General features: G+C 36.9%; 4 protein-coding genes across 6 annotated transcripts; 2 read left to right on the top strand and 2 right to left on the bottom strand.

The window, feature by feature from the left end:
* Positions 1-1,281: 1,281 nt before the first annotated feature.
* On the bottom strand, positions 1,282-8,054 carry AT3G57940 (GNAT acetyltransferase (DUF699)). 2 transcript variants are annotated; one of them, NM_115656.4, is made up of 26 exons: positions 7,644-8,054; positions 7,461-7,552; positions 7,098-7,269; positions 6,878-7,000; positions 6,617-6,790; positions 6,423-6,533; positions 6,196-6,329; positions 5,999-6,092; positions 5,690-5,788; positions 5,462-5,598; positions 5,258-5,349; positions 4,798-4,921; positions 4,600-4,687; positions 4,434-4,533; positions 4,311-4,363; positions 3,929-4,105; positions 3,806-3,843; positions 3,563-3,656; positions 3,251-3,430; positions 3,060-3,168; positions 2,922-2,991; positions 2,687-2,834; positions 2,360-2,488; positions 2,132-2,257; positions 1,820-1,885; positions 1,282-1,725 (listed from the first exon to the last, which is right to left on the bottom strand). In NM_115656.4, exons 1-26 carry the CDS (start codon positions 7,746-7,748, stop codon positions 1,474-1,476), a joined length of 3,087 nt encoding a protein of 1,028 aa, NP_191353.2. In that variant the 5' UTR covers positions 7,749-8,054; the 3' UTR covers positions 1,282-1,473. The 2 variants fall into 2 exon arrangements, with proteins under 2 accessions (NP_191353.2, NP_001190121.1); NM_001203192.1 differs by having other exon boundaries at positions 1,347-1,725; positions 3,266-3,430; positions 7,644-7,864.
* Positions 8,055-8,465: 411 nt separating this feature from the next.
* On the top strand, positions 8,466-10,452 carry AT3G57930 (rho GTPase-activating gacO-like protein). 2 transcript variants are annotated; one of them, NM_115655.3, is made up of 2 exons: positions 8,466-9,026; positions 9,583-10,452. In NM_115655.3, the coding sequence occupies exon 2, from the start codon at positions 9,633-9,635 to the stop codon at positions 10,056-10,058; it is 426 nt and encodes a 141-aa protein (NP_191352.1). In that variant the 5' UTR covers positions 8,466-9,026; positions 9,583-9,632; the 3' UTR covers positions 10,059-10,452. The 2 variants fall into 2 exon arrangements, with proteins under 2 accessions (NP_191352.1, NP_001319787.1); NM_001339899.1 differs by having other exon boundaries at positions 8,466-10,452.
* Positions 10,453-11,124: 672 nt separating this feature from the next.
* Positions 11,125-14,666, bottom strand: AT3G57910 (D111/G-patch domain-containing protein). The gene is made up of 4 exons (NM_115653.4): positions 14,412-14,666; positions 13,700-14,245; positions 13,507-13,572; positions 11,125-13,399 (listed from the first exon to the last, which is right to left on the bottom strand). The coding sequence occupies exons 1-4, from the start codon at positions 14,535-14,537 to the stop codon at positions 13,340-13,342; spliced, it is 798 nt and encodes a 265-aa protein (NP_191350.1). The 5' UTR covers positions 14,538-14,666; the 3' UTR covers positions 11,125-13,339.
* On the top strand, positions 11,273-13,065 carry SPL15 (squamosa promoter binding protein-like 15). The gene is made up of 3 exons (NM_115654.3): positions 11,273-11,769; positions 12,032-12,174; positions 12,251-13,065. The coding sequence occupies exons 1-3, from the start codon at positions 11,456-11,458 to the stop codon at positions 12,856-12,858; spliced, it is 1,065 nt and encodes a 354-aa protein (NP_191351.1). The 5' UTR covers positions 11,273-11,455; the 3' UTR covers positions 12,859-13,065.
* Positions 14,667-14,700: the final 34 nt, after the last annotated feature.

Here is a 14,700-nt window from a genome sequence, read left to right as displayed (position 1 = left end):
ATTGACGAACTGAACTCTTTGACTTTAAAGGTTCACCAAATTAGAGCATTGAAAATTATTTTCAATACAAATTTGGCCATGACATGAAACCTGCCTATGTTTTGTGTTAATGTTGTTAACCTAAACTTTATGTGTACATGTGATAGTTCGAATTTCTAGATATTTTAAAAGTAAGAGTCTTATTCGACTTTAAGATAATATGATCTCAATTCCGTATATGCGTATATATTCAATGAATCTTGTAGATCCATGCATGAATGAACTAACCTTAACTTACTTCAATTTAGCTACATCATTTCAATTTTCATAAGTTTGTAAAGTAAAATGTACAAATATCATACATAAAGTAGGAAGAAATAGAGGAAGGAGGAAAGAAGAGAGTGGAGAAGAAGGCAAGGTAAGAAAGAGGTGTCTCCAAAGTGCATCAGCAACGCGTGCGGAGGATCCATAGATGACACGGACGATAAAAGAGTTGGTATCAATCTTTTAACCACTACTTGCAACTACTCCTCTTTTCTTCTATCATTCATTTTTACCTTTTGTTAACCAGCTGGTTCCATGTTTACATCACATATACGTGCGAAAGTAAACATATGATTAATGCATAATTCTTAACGGTGGCATATGATCAGTATCCATCTCAATCCTTTCTAAGATTTTGGATACCAAAACTTTCAAATTTGAGTATATGTTTAATACAAAAGTATCATACATGTTTTGGTTAGGGAATATTTTTCTTGATGTTTAAGCTTATATGTTCATCTCTAATTCTTATTTGTAAGAATATTTTTATGGGACCGAGTAATCAATTCAGCATAGGTTAAGTATTATTTTGTGAATGTTAATATACAATTACTTAAGTAGAAATCCAATCGTGGAGTGGCCATTTTTCAAGAATAAAAACATATAATAGGAATCTAAAATTGCGACATTCAATAGAAATGGATGGTAGTACGTTATACCCATACACTCAAAGTTATATACACGCGAAATAGTTGATAGCAATTTTTTTTTTGTTTTTGATAACTAAGAGAAGCAAATTGATAGAAGAGTTTGTAAAGTCATAGAAGAAATTAAATAAAAGTGATCATCATATAATCATTTGAAAATCTTTCACTACATCATATCACTTGCAAATTTCAATCATTTACGCTCATCATCATCAATTGTATCCACCTTCTCTGACTCGATCCAAGCCATCATTACATATTTGCATTAACATCAATATATTTTGTAGATTTGGACCAGTTTAAAATGACATATCTCTTTATGCTGATCTCTCTTTTTTGAAGACTCGAAACACATAAGTATGAAATTAAACATCTATGATTTTGCTTTAAATTTTTCAGCCGTATCATCGTCTATTTTCCCATTATAACTCAAAATTACAACAAACATAACCAAAATTTTTGATTTCAAAACAAAATCTCATAGCTTATCATGCTCAAAACAGATTTGATCATTTGTTAAAATTCACTCCTTCAGGCTCTTTCTCTTCTTGGACGATTTGGATTTAGAGGAAGAAGAGGAACGCTTATCACTGCTTCTCTTTTTGGTGGATTTGTCAAACCCGTTCTCATTCTCTGATTTGGTAGACTTAACACTGATAATACCACTTGAAGAGATCTTTGAATGTTGCAGAGCCTCTGCTTCTTTATCCCCAATTACATATTGTTGAAGCTCAGAATCCATTAATCCTTCAATCTTCTCCTTCTTCATTTGTTCCTTTAAAGACGAAAGAAGTACAATTTCATACAATGTTATAACCGAAGTAACACATATAACATTTTTCACGGCACAGGGTGGTAGGAGAAATTACCTCGACTTGTTTTGCTCCTTCCCTGATATCATCGTCGACTGATACATTGTGAGCGGTAAGCTCTCTCTGCAACCATGAGCAGCAATTTAGCCTTTTACAAGTATTCAACTCTAGAAGCAAAACAGATGACACTGTTCAATTGCAAACACAAAACTATAAACAGCTTGAGCGACTTTTAGTTATTCTTATTCTCTCAGGAATGCTCAAGACTTTGAACTAAAAGTTTTCTGCACACTATCCAAACTTTGTTCTTGGTTTCGTAAATGTAAACTATTATGACCAATTACAAAGTAATGAATAACATGAAGTTACCTCTTTCAAACGAGGGAGAGCTGATTTGATTTCCTTTCCCGCAACTCCATTGAGATATTTGTATAACTCCCTTGCGACCTTCAGGAGAAGAGAATGTATTTGTCCCCTCTCCAACTGCATTTGTCTCTGAAACATTCAAATGTGTTTGCATGTTTATTAAATATGGATTTGTTGAAACATAATGAACCAGCTGGCTGCAATCTTCAAAATTAGAGTAAAACATGTTACCTCGATGCTGGAGAAATCCGTCTCCTGCAACCCCAAGCATAGCAATATAGATGCTTGAACATATGACAGTGATACGGGGAGCTTCTCTTCAAAATACTGATGTGCCAGCGTTTTGCAGATGTCATAAACCTTTCAACGATAAGACAATGAAACAGGTTACAAACTGAAGGAGAACTGAAAGCAGTTTACAACAAAGGCATATGTTTTTACTTCTGCACCATTTCAACGTCCAATTTTGGTTCCAAGAGAATCATTACCAAAAATGTCAATTTAGTTCACAGACATTTTCAAAAGTAAACCATTCTTAAAAGAAAGAAGAAATCTAACCAGATTGAAGTCAGTCAGATTTTCAGTATATGCTCTGAGCCTCTCCATATCATACGGAGATAATATGCCGTTGAGTGTCTTCAAAAATCCACCTGATGAACTCCCTGAAGAATCAACCTCGGCGAAGTTGATCTTGGGGTTTAAGACACTGGACAAAGAATAATATGACACGAATAAATAATTATACGAAATCGATGTTATCAAAAAGTAAAGACAGAAAAATGTTATTGCTTACCTCATTGCAAGTTTATAGTCCATCTTCTTGAATTTGTCACTCAACAGCTTAGAGAACCTTATCTTGAAATCTGAACAAAAATTATGAGATACTTGGAAGATAGTGAAAGTTCAGTTCTTGATCAAGGAATCAACAAACCTTTATAGAAGGGAGTAAAGAATCCCAACTCATCGGACTCGTTGACTTCTAGTTCATCATTCTTTAAGGGTTTTAAAAGCATACATGTGTGCTCACCAGTCACAGCACTCTGATCGAAACACAGATAATAAGTGTTACAAACAACTATTAAAAAAGAAATTTGTATAAGCGAGGATGGAAATATTCTCAACTGGGATTTGGCTAACGTAGAATGGCGCAAAATTGTGTTTTCTCCAAAATCTGAAGAGGTCCAAAGTAAGCCCAAAGGAAACACCAATGTAGTGGAGCTTCTCAGGTCGTCGATCATGGAGTGGAACCAATAGAGGTGGAAGATTTGTACGAGGCTTTACTTGCTCCTCGAGCATGGAGACCTGTCAAAAATGGATTCAGATAAGAATGGAAACAGAGAAATAACTATTATAGTAAACTTAAAAAAGAAGCAGATTCTGCACTAAGTAACAACCAAAGCCCACATAAATAGATATATAGGAAAAACCAGAAACCTTCTCAGCAGCCTCAGTCACTTTAATGGGTGCATGCTCCACATCAACTTTATCTTCAGCTTCTGAGATTGGAGCTATCTGACCCTCAAAATATCTGCAAATATCAATCAGTATTAGTAAGAGAATGACCACACCTAATTAAGAGTACAAAGTCCAAAATTTCAAGAACAACATATAACATTGCTATAGGTAATGCATGAGATAACATCATTACAAACTTGTATGCACATTCCATGAATTTACCTGGTCAAGAGTTCAACTGCAGCAGAACCATATCCCATCTACAAAGAGGGTAATCAGAAGCTTGTTAATCGCACACAGAACCTAACTGGACAATTAAAAATATGAGCAGAACTAAATAAATACCTTCATGGCGTTAGGGTGGACTGCTATGCGAACTATCCGAGCACCAGAGAAACCTGGAAATTCAGTGTCCCGGAATTGTTCACAGAATTTCCATGGAATTTGGTCTCCGTATGGTGAATGGCCATCCCTTAAACTTTGAAGGGCAGAGTTCTCAGATATCTTTCCTTCGAGACAGACCTGAATATAACAGCTACAATGATGCTTAAAATCACACATATAAATAAGGACACAAGCTAGAGAAACTATGATTTTCGACAAAAACTGGAAAAAAGCAGTTATAACAGACTGATAGCTGATACTTTAATCTTTATTAGTCCATTTGATGAAGACTGATGAATCGCTGTTCTAGGTCAATGTGAGCACAGGATAAGCAAAAATATACCTGGATAACACAGAGTATATCAGGAATCTTGTTTTGGGACTCATCAACAGGACCTGCGTTTAAAAGCAGTTAGGAATAGTTCTGAAAATTAAATTAGGTGTGGGAAAAGGACAAGCAGCATACCAAGTAACACAAACAAATGATGAGCAGGAGCATCAGCCAGCAGTTGAAGATCATTAGGAGAATTCTTGTAGTGAGACGAGACACATAGCGCCATCATTCTCTGTAGGATGCACTTATATCAGTCTATTGTCAAAATAATGTACGGATCTCAATCAACTACATTTACCTGTAGAAACAATTCACTATCTTTGTGATAAGAAAAGAGTGTGTCTCGGTTGACATAATAGAGATCACACTGACTTGGCGAAGGATGGCTACACAAAAAGAAGAAAGAAAAGACAAATCAAATAAAAAACATTTCTAGACAATCAGTAACACTAGAAAGGATAGTAGACACTATAAAATTTTAGTTAAAAATTCATACCACGCAGGATTAGGCAGACAAGTAGCAACATCAAGGCAAAGTAGGCCATTAAGCCAGGATTCTATTGGATCTCCAGAACCGTATCTAATAGACTCAGTAAGTTCTATCTTCTTGAAAAGACAACCTGTCCGAAGAAACTTGAGAGAATCAGGGGAATGAATCACATTAACTAGAACTGCCACAAAATGCAGGTCCTGCGAATATAATTAGCGTTGCTACATATGAAGAATTCATCAGACACTAGTAAAGCGGGCTACTTTGCATGGAATTTAGATTAATCTTTGTAAGCCTCTTTAAGGGAAAAAATGAAAACGAAGCTCTAAACAATAAATAGGGGTATCTGAGCGATGATTCTAAGAAAAACGAGTCTATCCTCTGAAGGATGATAGAGCGGTCTCTAAAAAATGTCCCTAATCATTTTCATAGCCAAGAATGAAAGCAAGGTGCAGCAGTTACATACCAGAGCCTTCAAGACCAGTAGCAGGAGCCCGACTTTGCTCATCTAATTGTTGGAGGAGTTTCAGGGACAAAGATCTCCCAGTGCCTTCATAGCTTTAAACATAAAAACAAAAAAATGGGTAACATACAGTAGCATGATTATCCCTGAATTAAAACCAGAACATGCATATGACTTTTTAATAGCATCAGATCCAGTTTCACATACCCACTGACAGTTGAGGATAGGAAAACTAGATAAGGACCAAGCAAAGACTTCACAACTGGTAAAGGAATAGCTGCTGCTTCATCAATAACCAACAGCTCTACTTGTGAAAGCTTCTCATGTTCGTGTGGTTGTATATACTGCATAAAAAATATCAAGAGCATGGAACACGTCGGAAAGGGACTCAAATCACAGCTTGAAGATCATGAATTAATTGAGGGATTAACAAACCTGGATAGTTTGTCTATGCTGCTTGAAGATATTTATCCGTACAACAGCTTTTTTGAAGTCAGGATTTGCACTTTTCACAACATCATAATCAAGGTGCTCCTATAAAAATAATAATGGAACGTAATTTAGAACCATATATGACCACATCGCAAAATGGTTTAATGATTTCTTCTATCCTTGAGATAGTGTAGGTCTATTCAATAATTATCTCAATAACTATGCATATGTCTCTCACCTTGCAGGTTCTTCTCAATGAAATAGAACAAATACAATATAAAAATAATCTGTAGGAAAAGAACTTTGCATTACCTTATATTCAAGTGCATCAAAGCCTTTGCAAACAAACTCAAAGAATGTCTTCAAGTTATCCGGGCTTGGTGCAGTTATGTAAATATTTGAGTACCTAAGAGCAAGTAAATCACACATCAATAATTCTCACAAACATCCAGAAAAATTAATACTGATGAGTAGAAGAACATATAGTAAAATTAATTCAAGAAATCTACCCAGCAGCAACAGCCCCGGCAACAGCTAAACCAAGTGCAGCAGATTTTCCACGTCCTCGACTTGCAATCAAAGCAACTATGCTGCGGAGAGCCTTATCCAAAATTGCATCGAAAAATGTTACTACAGCTTTACCCTACAAAATGAAAACGCAGAATCTCCTACAATTTAATATCAACCATGCAACAAGAAAGAACATTAGCAAGACATAAAATTGATAGCTTTGAACCTGATCCAATGTACAACATTTCTTGATTAACGGACCAACAGGAAAATCATCACTTAGGTCTTCTTTCAAACTCTTCAGATCCCGCTCTGCCTCAGAGAGCCCCTCGGAATCCTTTAGTAGCACATAACATTGTAAAGTTATCAATTCTACCTGGAACTTTGGATAACATTCTCTCAATTTGCTACAAGAATTACCTTTTCTGTTGGAACTTGAGTAATAGATCTGATATGCGAGGAAAGCGGCAAAATATTCAACTCATCATCCATGACAACACATGCTTTGCAAGATGCAAGTGAAAGCAGAAAACGTTCATTGAAACGGCCGGCAGCCTCAGAATGCGATTCAGTTCGGAATCTGTCATGGACATCCTAATAAAAAAAAGTCATGTCACATTACTTAGATAATGCTTTTCTCCCACTTACTCAAAAAATAAGAAATTAAACTGTGGTTCATACCATAACCATAGTGCATAGACTAGTAAGCGATGTAAGTGATCGCAATATCAATACAACCAAACCACCACCTTCCACAGTCTCTATTGTTCTTGCTAGTAGATTTGGAGTTAAAGCTTCAAAATCCTGAATTTATCAAGAAGAAATAGTAACAATTACTCACAAAACGAAACAGGGACATAAGGCAGTCATCCTAAATGAATATAAATAAGAAGAAAAGTACCTGTAAGATGCACATGCCAAAAGTATTTCCAAGAATTCGTTCAGAATCTTTGTACAAGCAATGAGTGACTCTTCCAACATCAAGCAAACGCGAGAAAGCGTCAAGTTTCTCTGGATCTAACTGTCCTCTCTCCCTCAATCTCTTCAGCTGCTTCGAACGCTTTTGCTTATGACTGCAAACAAACGATACAGACTCTCACCATTACTGAAAAAAGCTATCTTCTTTATTCAAAGGACAATCAGAAATTTCACATTCCATTCTACACTTGTGCCCAGCTAAATTCTCAATATATATATCACAAGCATAAAATGAGCTAAAAGAGAATCATCTAAAGCCTTGAGAATTTGGGATTAAGAACAGAACCTGCTAATGTCAAGTTTATCCTTGTAGCACCACAACACACTCGGATTACATTTAATAACTGCCTTTGACAACATATGATGGAGGTTCACTATCTGTTAGAGAAAAAAAAAAGGTTGAAGATTTAGTATCCAACAAAACATTCTCTCAGGGAGATAAGTGTCCAAGTAGAAAACTTTCGAGAACCTGGTCACGAGACTTGTCACCAATGATTACAAACATGGAACGGTGTCTCAATTTGACACCGTTTTCAATCAGAGTCCTGATACGTTCATCAACCTTCTTCCTCATTCTCGCAAAACTAGCTCTTCTTCTTCCTCCTACTTAATCTTCTTAACACAGACAAAAAAAAACCCAAATTCAATAACAAAATATGGGTTCTGCTTTCGAGTGTTGGTAAAAAACGCAACTGACGAAGAAATCAATTTCCGTTTGGAACTGAATTTTAAGAACAACACCAAAATAAAAAAAAATAACAAGGACCACCGGAACAGAACTTAGGGTTTCTAAATTGTTGAGTAGGGTTTAGGACCGAAGAAATTATGATTTTTCTGCTTTGACCTTTTTGTCCTTCTTACTCAATGAATGAATCATTCATAACCGAGTACTAGACCGAAATGGTTTAATGCCACTATTCATATAAAATCGGGTTCAATAAAGTGAACTCTAATGGGCATAAGCATAAAAGGCCCAGTAAAAGAAGAAGCCCGGGAAGAATCATATGTGTCTCTCTCTTTTAGTTTTTTTTGTAGTTGTTAGTGGTGAGTCTGGTGACAAAATCCTTTGTTGAATGTTTTTGAAAACAATTTTGAAGCGATGTAACTTCAATTTATATAGCTGATGAAGCTGAATTACAAAATGTGATGATTTTGACATATAGAATATTATTAGTATATAGATAGAGAGAATAGAGAGATAACAAATAAAGTGAACTCTAATGGGCCAAAGCCCAAACGTTAAAGGAAAAGAAGAAGCCCGTGGAAAGTGTTTTGAAATGTTTGGATGAAACGCGGCTATTAGCTGTCGTCTCTTATCCAACCGAACCCAACGAGTTCGAAAACGAGTAGAATGTGAAAGCACGCGCCAAAAAGGGGGCGCGTGGGTGAAATCCGTATCCATCTTCAACGGGCTTAAGATCCATTTTAGTCAGTCTCAGTGATGGTAGTGAGAAGAAAAAGCGTCATTCTTACGTTTTTCTTTTAAGTTTCACTCAGAGACAGAAGCTAGAACAAAGAAAAGAGAAGCCTTTTGAAAGCAATCAACTTTAATCTTTTTCAACCAACACTAGTACTCTAGCTGTTGCTCTTTCTCTTCGTTTTCTTCCTTCCTTCTTCTCTTAGATCTCTTTCTTTTAACTTGAGTCTTATCCTTTGGATTTTTATTCGATTTGATTCCTCCGTTTGGTTTGGTCAGTTTTCTTTAGACTCTTAGTCTTTCCTCTGATCTGGGTTTTAGCTGTAGAAACTCGTGAGTTAGATCGATTGAGAACCCAACTATAAATTAGTAAAAAGAGAAACCCTTTATAGGTTTTTTGGGGTTTTTGTCTCAGTCTGACCAATGGGTTCACAGGTGAGTCTCTGTCTCTCTGTTTTGAAGAGATTGTAAGGAAACTAGGGCTTGTTTTCTTGTTTAGACTGTTCATGCAATTAGTTTTCGTGGAAGATAATTGATTGAACTTGCTTGTAGCTTAGTTCTTGGTTTCTATTGAGCTCTAAAGGATAGGTTTTTAAGAGATGAAATTGTTTAATGTCTCGTGACTCAAGTGTTGCTTATATATGTTTCCTTTGTTCAGATCTTTTTGGAAAGAATTTGTATTTGGATGTTGTTAAATAACTTGTTCAATGCACTGCTTCTAATGCATGAAAAAAATGGAATCTTGCTTTCGTGTTTATGATTGCGCTTGTGTTGATTCTTCAATGAATAGTTCCTCCTCTATGGAGTGTCTGCCAGTTTGAATGATCCTCTACTTTTGTGCATATCGAAAAAAATGACATTGCTTTTCACACTTTTTAGTCTGCATTCTTCAACAAATTTCTATAGTGTTTGAGTTTAGTTCGCCTTCATTGTGTTGTTGTGAGGTATGAGTTACTACTGGTAATTAAAAAGCAACCTTTTCAACTTGCAGGTTTCTTGTCTAGTTGCTTGAGGTTTTTGGTTTTTGGTTTGAATAGAGTTATGAGAAGAGGTAGAGGAAAAGGCAAGAGGCAGAATGCTACTGCTAGAGAAGATCGAGGGAGCGGCGAGGAAGAAAAGATTCCAGCTTTTAGGAAAAGAGGGAGGCCACAGAAGCCGGTGAAAGATGAAGAAGAAGAAGAAGAAGAGCTAGTGAAGAAGACAGATGAGGAAGAAGACAAGGATGATGATACAAATGGTTCAGTAACAAGTAAAGAAAATGTGACAGAGAATGGGAGGAAGAGGAAGAAACCAGTGGAGTCTAAAGAGAGCAACATAACTGAAGAAGAGAATGGGGTAGGGTCAAAATCAAGCACAGAAGATTCTATGAAATCATCGTCGTCTATTGGGTTTAGGCAGAATGGGAGCAGAAGGAAGAACAAACCAAGACGAGCTGCTGAAGCTGTTGTTGAATGTAATGGGGTTTGAAAAGAGGTTCTTAACGCTTTTGAAACCGCCTTTTTGGTATTTTTTTTGTTGTTTTTGTTAGATACTTTTGCTGTTATAAACCCGAGTTTGATGCGGGTGCGTTCTGGTTTCATTACATGGAATCAAAACTTCGATTTTTCGGATATTGCTCTTCCCTCCTAGTTTCCATGGCGTTCTGAAACTCACTCTTTCTTTTGAACAAAGTGGAGCCTAAAAATGCTCTTTGACGGCTATGCAAAAATGAAACAGTCATAAGTTGTGAAAAGCGAAAAAGAAAAGGTTCATTGTAGGAAGAAATATCAAGAAGATTTGTGATAGTCAAGCCAGATTAGTGGGGGGGGGGGGCTTTAGGCCTTTTTTCAGGTTGTATTTTTGTAGAATTTTGGAAATCAAAACAAAGGAACTTAAAGCAAAAAGTAAAAGGAATAATATCAAACTGATACACACAACCCTAAGAAAATTCAAGTACACAATTTCTGATGGATACATGACCGTGAAAATCGAACTTCCCATACTCTCTTTTTGCATAAATATTTGTTCAATTATCAAGAAAGATTTTGCATAGGATATGGTGAGAAGAAGAAGAACAAATCTCATTGCTTAAAAGAAAAAGAATCACTAAAGTATTTTTAGAAAGAAAAAAAAATAGAACTAAACTCAAAAAGTGTTCAATAACCTTCTAGTTCCTTTGAAGAGTCACATCCTTAGTTGAGTTCCAACACTCTGGTCTATCTGCCCATAATCCTCAATTCTTTCTACTTTAGAATTTTAAAAATGAGCAATAAAGTTGTTGTTTCTCTTTAATTAGAAATAGTATTTAGAAGTAGTTAAATAGCCATCCATTTATAGGTCTGTGATCTATTCATATTTTTACAAACTACAATAAAGATCAATAGTTTTGTGATTTTATCATCATTAGACTATTTTAGTAGTATAAAACTAGTATACAATAATTAGAATAAATTAGCTGTAGATTTTTACATGGGAGTTATGTTCCCTGATCTGGTCTGGTCTCGTTTAAGGATATCATTTTGTACGTTAAAGAAGAAAAATATCCTTATCCTCCCTTTTGTGTTTATTTGTTCAGATGTTACAAAAACCACCAAAACGCACCAACATCCCAAAACGCAAACGCTAAAAACACGTAGCTGTCGTGGACTAGTGTCAATCACTCTTGAGTGTCTCTTCTTTTGTCAGCTTCTCTTTCTTTCTTTCTCTCTCTTCTCTTCTCTCTGATTCTTTAAAAGATAGCAACATCTAAAATCTGCAAAACCACATTTTCTTTCCTCTATTCTCCTCCGTCCTTACTATTTCCAGAGTTCAGTACTTAGAAAGAAAGAGAGTGATGAGCAGAAGCATCTCTTTCTCTGTCTGAGTAAGAGGAAGCCAAAACCATAATGGAGTTGTTAATGTGTTCGGGTCAGGCCGAGTCAGGTGGTTCTTCTTCCACCGAGTCTTCTTCACTCAGTGGTGGACTCAGGTTTGGTCAGAAGATCTACTTCGAGGATGGATCCGGATCCAGAAGCAAGAACCGGGTCAATACCGTTCGTAAGTCGTCTACCACGGCGAGGTGCCAAGTGGAAGGTTGTAGAATGGATCTAAGCAATGTTAAAGCTTATTACTCGAGACACAAAGTTTGTTGCATTCACTCTAAATCATCTAAAGTCATTGTCTCTGGTCTTCATCAAAGGTTTTGTCAACAATGTAGCAGGTTTCCCCCTTTTTTCTTCTTCCTTTTATTTACTCATTTTGCCATTTCCGGTGATCGGAATAGTTCTAAGGGAACCATAGCTTTACGCTTTTTTCAGGTTTTATGTTCCTTTTGAGCTTTTTGAGTTTTGGCTCTTAACGTCATTGAAGAGTCTTATCAAAACTTAAACTTTACAGCTAGTTATTATGTGGTCTTGTCTCTTGTCTTATGCATTATTTAGGTTGCTTTTCTTTGAAGCTTTCTTTTCTTTATATCAAATCAGGTTTCACCAGCTTTCTGAGTTTGACTTGGAGAAAAGAAGTTGTCGCAGAAGACTCGCTTGTCATAACGAACGACGAAGAAAACCACAACCCACAACGGCTCTTTTCACTTCTCATTACTCTCGAATCGCTCCATCTCTTTACGGTTAGATCCCAATATACACAGCCCTTTTCAGCTCAATGAGTCTCAAAAACAAGTTATTGAATTTCCTGTGTGTCAGGAAACCCCAATGCTGCAATGATTAAAAGCGTTTTGGGAGATCCTACTGCGTGGTCAACCGCAAGATCAGTGATGCAGCGGCCTGGACCGTGGCAGATTAATCCAGTTAGGGAAACCCATCCACACATGAATGTTTTATCACATGGAAGCTCAAGCTTTACTACATGTCCAGAGATGATAAACAACAATAGCACAGATTCAAGCTGTGCTCTCTCTCTTCTGTCAAACTCATACCCAATTCATCAGCAGCAACTTCAGACACCAACAAATACATGGCGACCATCTTCTGGTTTCGACTCGATGATCTCATTCTCCGATAAGGTTACAATGGCTCAGCCACCGCCCATTTCAACCCATCAGCCGCCCATCTCAACACATCAGCAGTACCTCAGCCAAACTTGGGAAGTCATCGCGGGCGAAAAGAGCAATTCACATTATATGTCTCCTGTGAGTCAAATCTCGGAGCCAGCAGATTTCCAGATAAGCAATGGCACCACAATGGGTGGATTTGAGCTGTATCTTCATCAGCAGGTTCTGAAGCAATACATGGAACCCGAGAACACAAGAGCTTATGACTCCTCTCCTCAACATTTCAATTGGTCTCTTTGAGTCTAATCTCTTTCACCTTTTAAGATCTTCATCAGTTTGTTACTAAAATCTTATCAACTATCTCTTGTGTGCTACTTTAAAACCAGGCAATGATGCCCGATAATGCCTTTCCGTTTGGATGTTTTTTTCATGGCTTTTTATCTTTTTAAGAACTTTGGTTTTATTGATGATCTCTACGATAGTTTACGATTTGCATCCAACAGAAACTCAGGTTACATACTTGGAGATCAAATTGAAACATCAACATTATCATCAATATATTGTCTTATCAAATCAGAGTTCCACATGCTTTTATCATCCTACTATCTATTTAAAAGCATGAGAATTAGCAAGTCCTTAAGATTCTAAGTGTGTACCTCAACTGCAAACACAGTCTTCCTTCTGTATCTTGCTTCCTCTTCAGCCACATCAGGAAATTTTCAACCTGAAGCTTCTGCAGACATGGATTGTGTTTGTGTGCTTCCATACTAGTGTGGCTTATCTAGTGATCATCCTCATTTACGCCAGGACAGTTGGATAGAAGAGCTTCAGTCGTTTCATACTGATTCACATATCGTGAAATTTCATATTAGTGTATACTTACACAAACTCAACATTCAAGATTCAGAAAAAACATCGATAAAAGAAGATTTCAAAGCATTCAGTTACCTGGAACCCGCAGAAAAGGCAATACCAATGTTCAGCTCTCAGTTTCATTAATATTTCTTGCAAATCCTGCAACCAGTAAAACTAAACTTGTCAACCTAAAGAACAGTGTCTCAAACTCTAATCAATTGGTCCCATTACTCATAAAGATGAAAGACACCAAAAGTTCCAACTCTTGTTTCCTAGGAGAACATACCTCTTCAGTGATCTCCTCCTCTTCTTCCTCTTCTTCATCAGGCTTACCATCTTCATCTTCCTCATTTTTCTTCTCCGGAACAACTTCTACATTCTCAAGTTGATCAAGAGCAGCCTTAGCCTTCCTAAAGTTAATCAAAACTCTTTTCTTACGCCATTGAGACTTCTGTCTAGACCCAAAATCCTCCAACATCTCATCCACTTTTCTCTTCTCATTCTCAGCCTCAATCTCCTCCTTTTTCTTCTTCTCCTTATGTGGATCCTCTCTTCCCACACCGGCTCTCGATCTTCGAATATCCATAGTCACTGGCTCAGCTCTACCAGAGCCTTGTTTACCAAGAGCAGAACCTGGCTTGTAACCCATTTGCTTCAATAGCTTAAACCCTATGTTAGACTCTCCTATTGGAGTGTCTACTATACGAGCCAATGTCTGCTCATCTTCTTCTATCTGTTTCCTCTCTTTCTCCAATCTTCGTCTCTCGTGCCAATTGAGATTTTTTAACTTCTTCCGTGATGGTTCTACGATTACAGTTTTCTTCTCAGATTCCTGCAAAAGCATTTATATACGAATTTAAATATAATCCCAAAATCTCATTCAGCTATCAAACTAAACGAAATTTGTTGGAGATTATTCAAAATCAGTTGGACAAATTTGGATTCAGGAGCTTGACAATTGTGGACATAAGAAGATGAAAATTTTGGCCTGAAGATACCTTTCTTTTGGAGGTCTGGCTAAGTTCCTGAGGAATAAACTGAGAAAGGTCTCCCATGTACTCATCATCTTCTTCTTTCGCTGCTTCTCCTCCAAGCCCAGTCAGATTTCTCGTCGATTCTGCCATTGCCGACGGAGCTTGCGTTCGCGCTGAGAGGAAGGGAGAACAACAAAAAAAAAAAGAGAATCATTAATGGGCTTTAATTAGGCCCAATAATAATAGTATTTGGCTGTGTTCTCCACTATGTCGTTGCTGCCAATTTTCTTTGTTAGATCACGTTTGACATAAA

Source organism: Arabidopsis thaliana, chromosome 3 (assembly GCF_000001735.4).
Source record: "Arabidopsis thaliana chromosome 3, partial sequence".
NCBI lineage: Eukaryota > Viridiplantae > Streptophyta > Magnoliopsida > Brassicales > Brassicaceae > Arabidopsis > Arabidopsis thaliana.
Note: the sequence above shows the minus strand (reverse complement) of the source record. Positions and strands in the feature narration are given on the sequence as shown.

Excerpts from the sequence above, each read along its gene's own strand:
- AT3G57940 (NM_115656.4), bottom strand. The coding sequence starts at position 7,748 with ATGAGGAAGAAGGTTGATGAACGTATCAGGACTCTGATTGAAAACGGT. Across the intron at positions 4,688-4,797 it reads TGTCTGCCTAATCCTGCGTG|CCATCCTTCGCCAAGTCAGT; the intron begins GTATGAATTTTT and ends CTTTTTGTGTAG. Across the intron at positions 4,364-4,433 it reads TCATTTGTTTGTGTTACTTG|GTCCTGTTGATGAGTCCCAA; the intron begins GTATGCTGCTTG and ends TTTTAAACGCAG.
- AT3G57930 (NM_115655.3), top strand. The coding sequence starts at position 9,633 with ATGAGAAGAGGTAGAGGAAAAGGCAAGAGGCAGAATGCTACTGCTAGA.
- SPL15 (NM_115654.3), top strand. The coding sequence starts at position 11,456 with ATGGAGTTGTTAATGTGTTCGGGTCAGGCCGAGTCAGGTGGTTCTTCT. Across the intron at positions 11,770-12,031 it reads TTTTGTCAACAATGTAGCAG|GTTTCACCAGCTTTCTGAGT; the intron begins GTTTCCCCCTTT and ends ATATCAAATCAG. Across the intron at positions 12,175-12,250 it reads AATCGCTCCATCTCTTTACG|GAAACCCCAATGCTGCAATG; the intron begins GTTAGATCCCAA and ends CCTGTGTGTCAG.
- AT3G57910 (NM_115653.4), bottom strand. The coding sequence starts at position 14,537 with ATGGCAGAATCGACGAGAAATCTGACTGGGCTTGGAGGAGAAGCAGCG. Across the intron at positions 13,573-13,699 it reads AGGAGGAGATCACTGAAGAG|GATTTGCAAGAAATATTAAT; the intron begins GTATGTTCTCCT and ends TACTGGTTGCAG. Across the intron at positions 13,400-13,506 it reads GCCTTTTCTGCGGGTTCCAG|TATGAAACGACTGAAGCTCT; the intron begins GTAACTGAATGC and ends TATGTGAATCAG.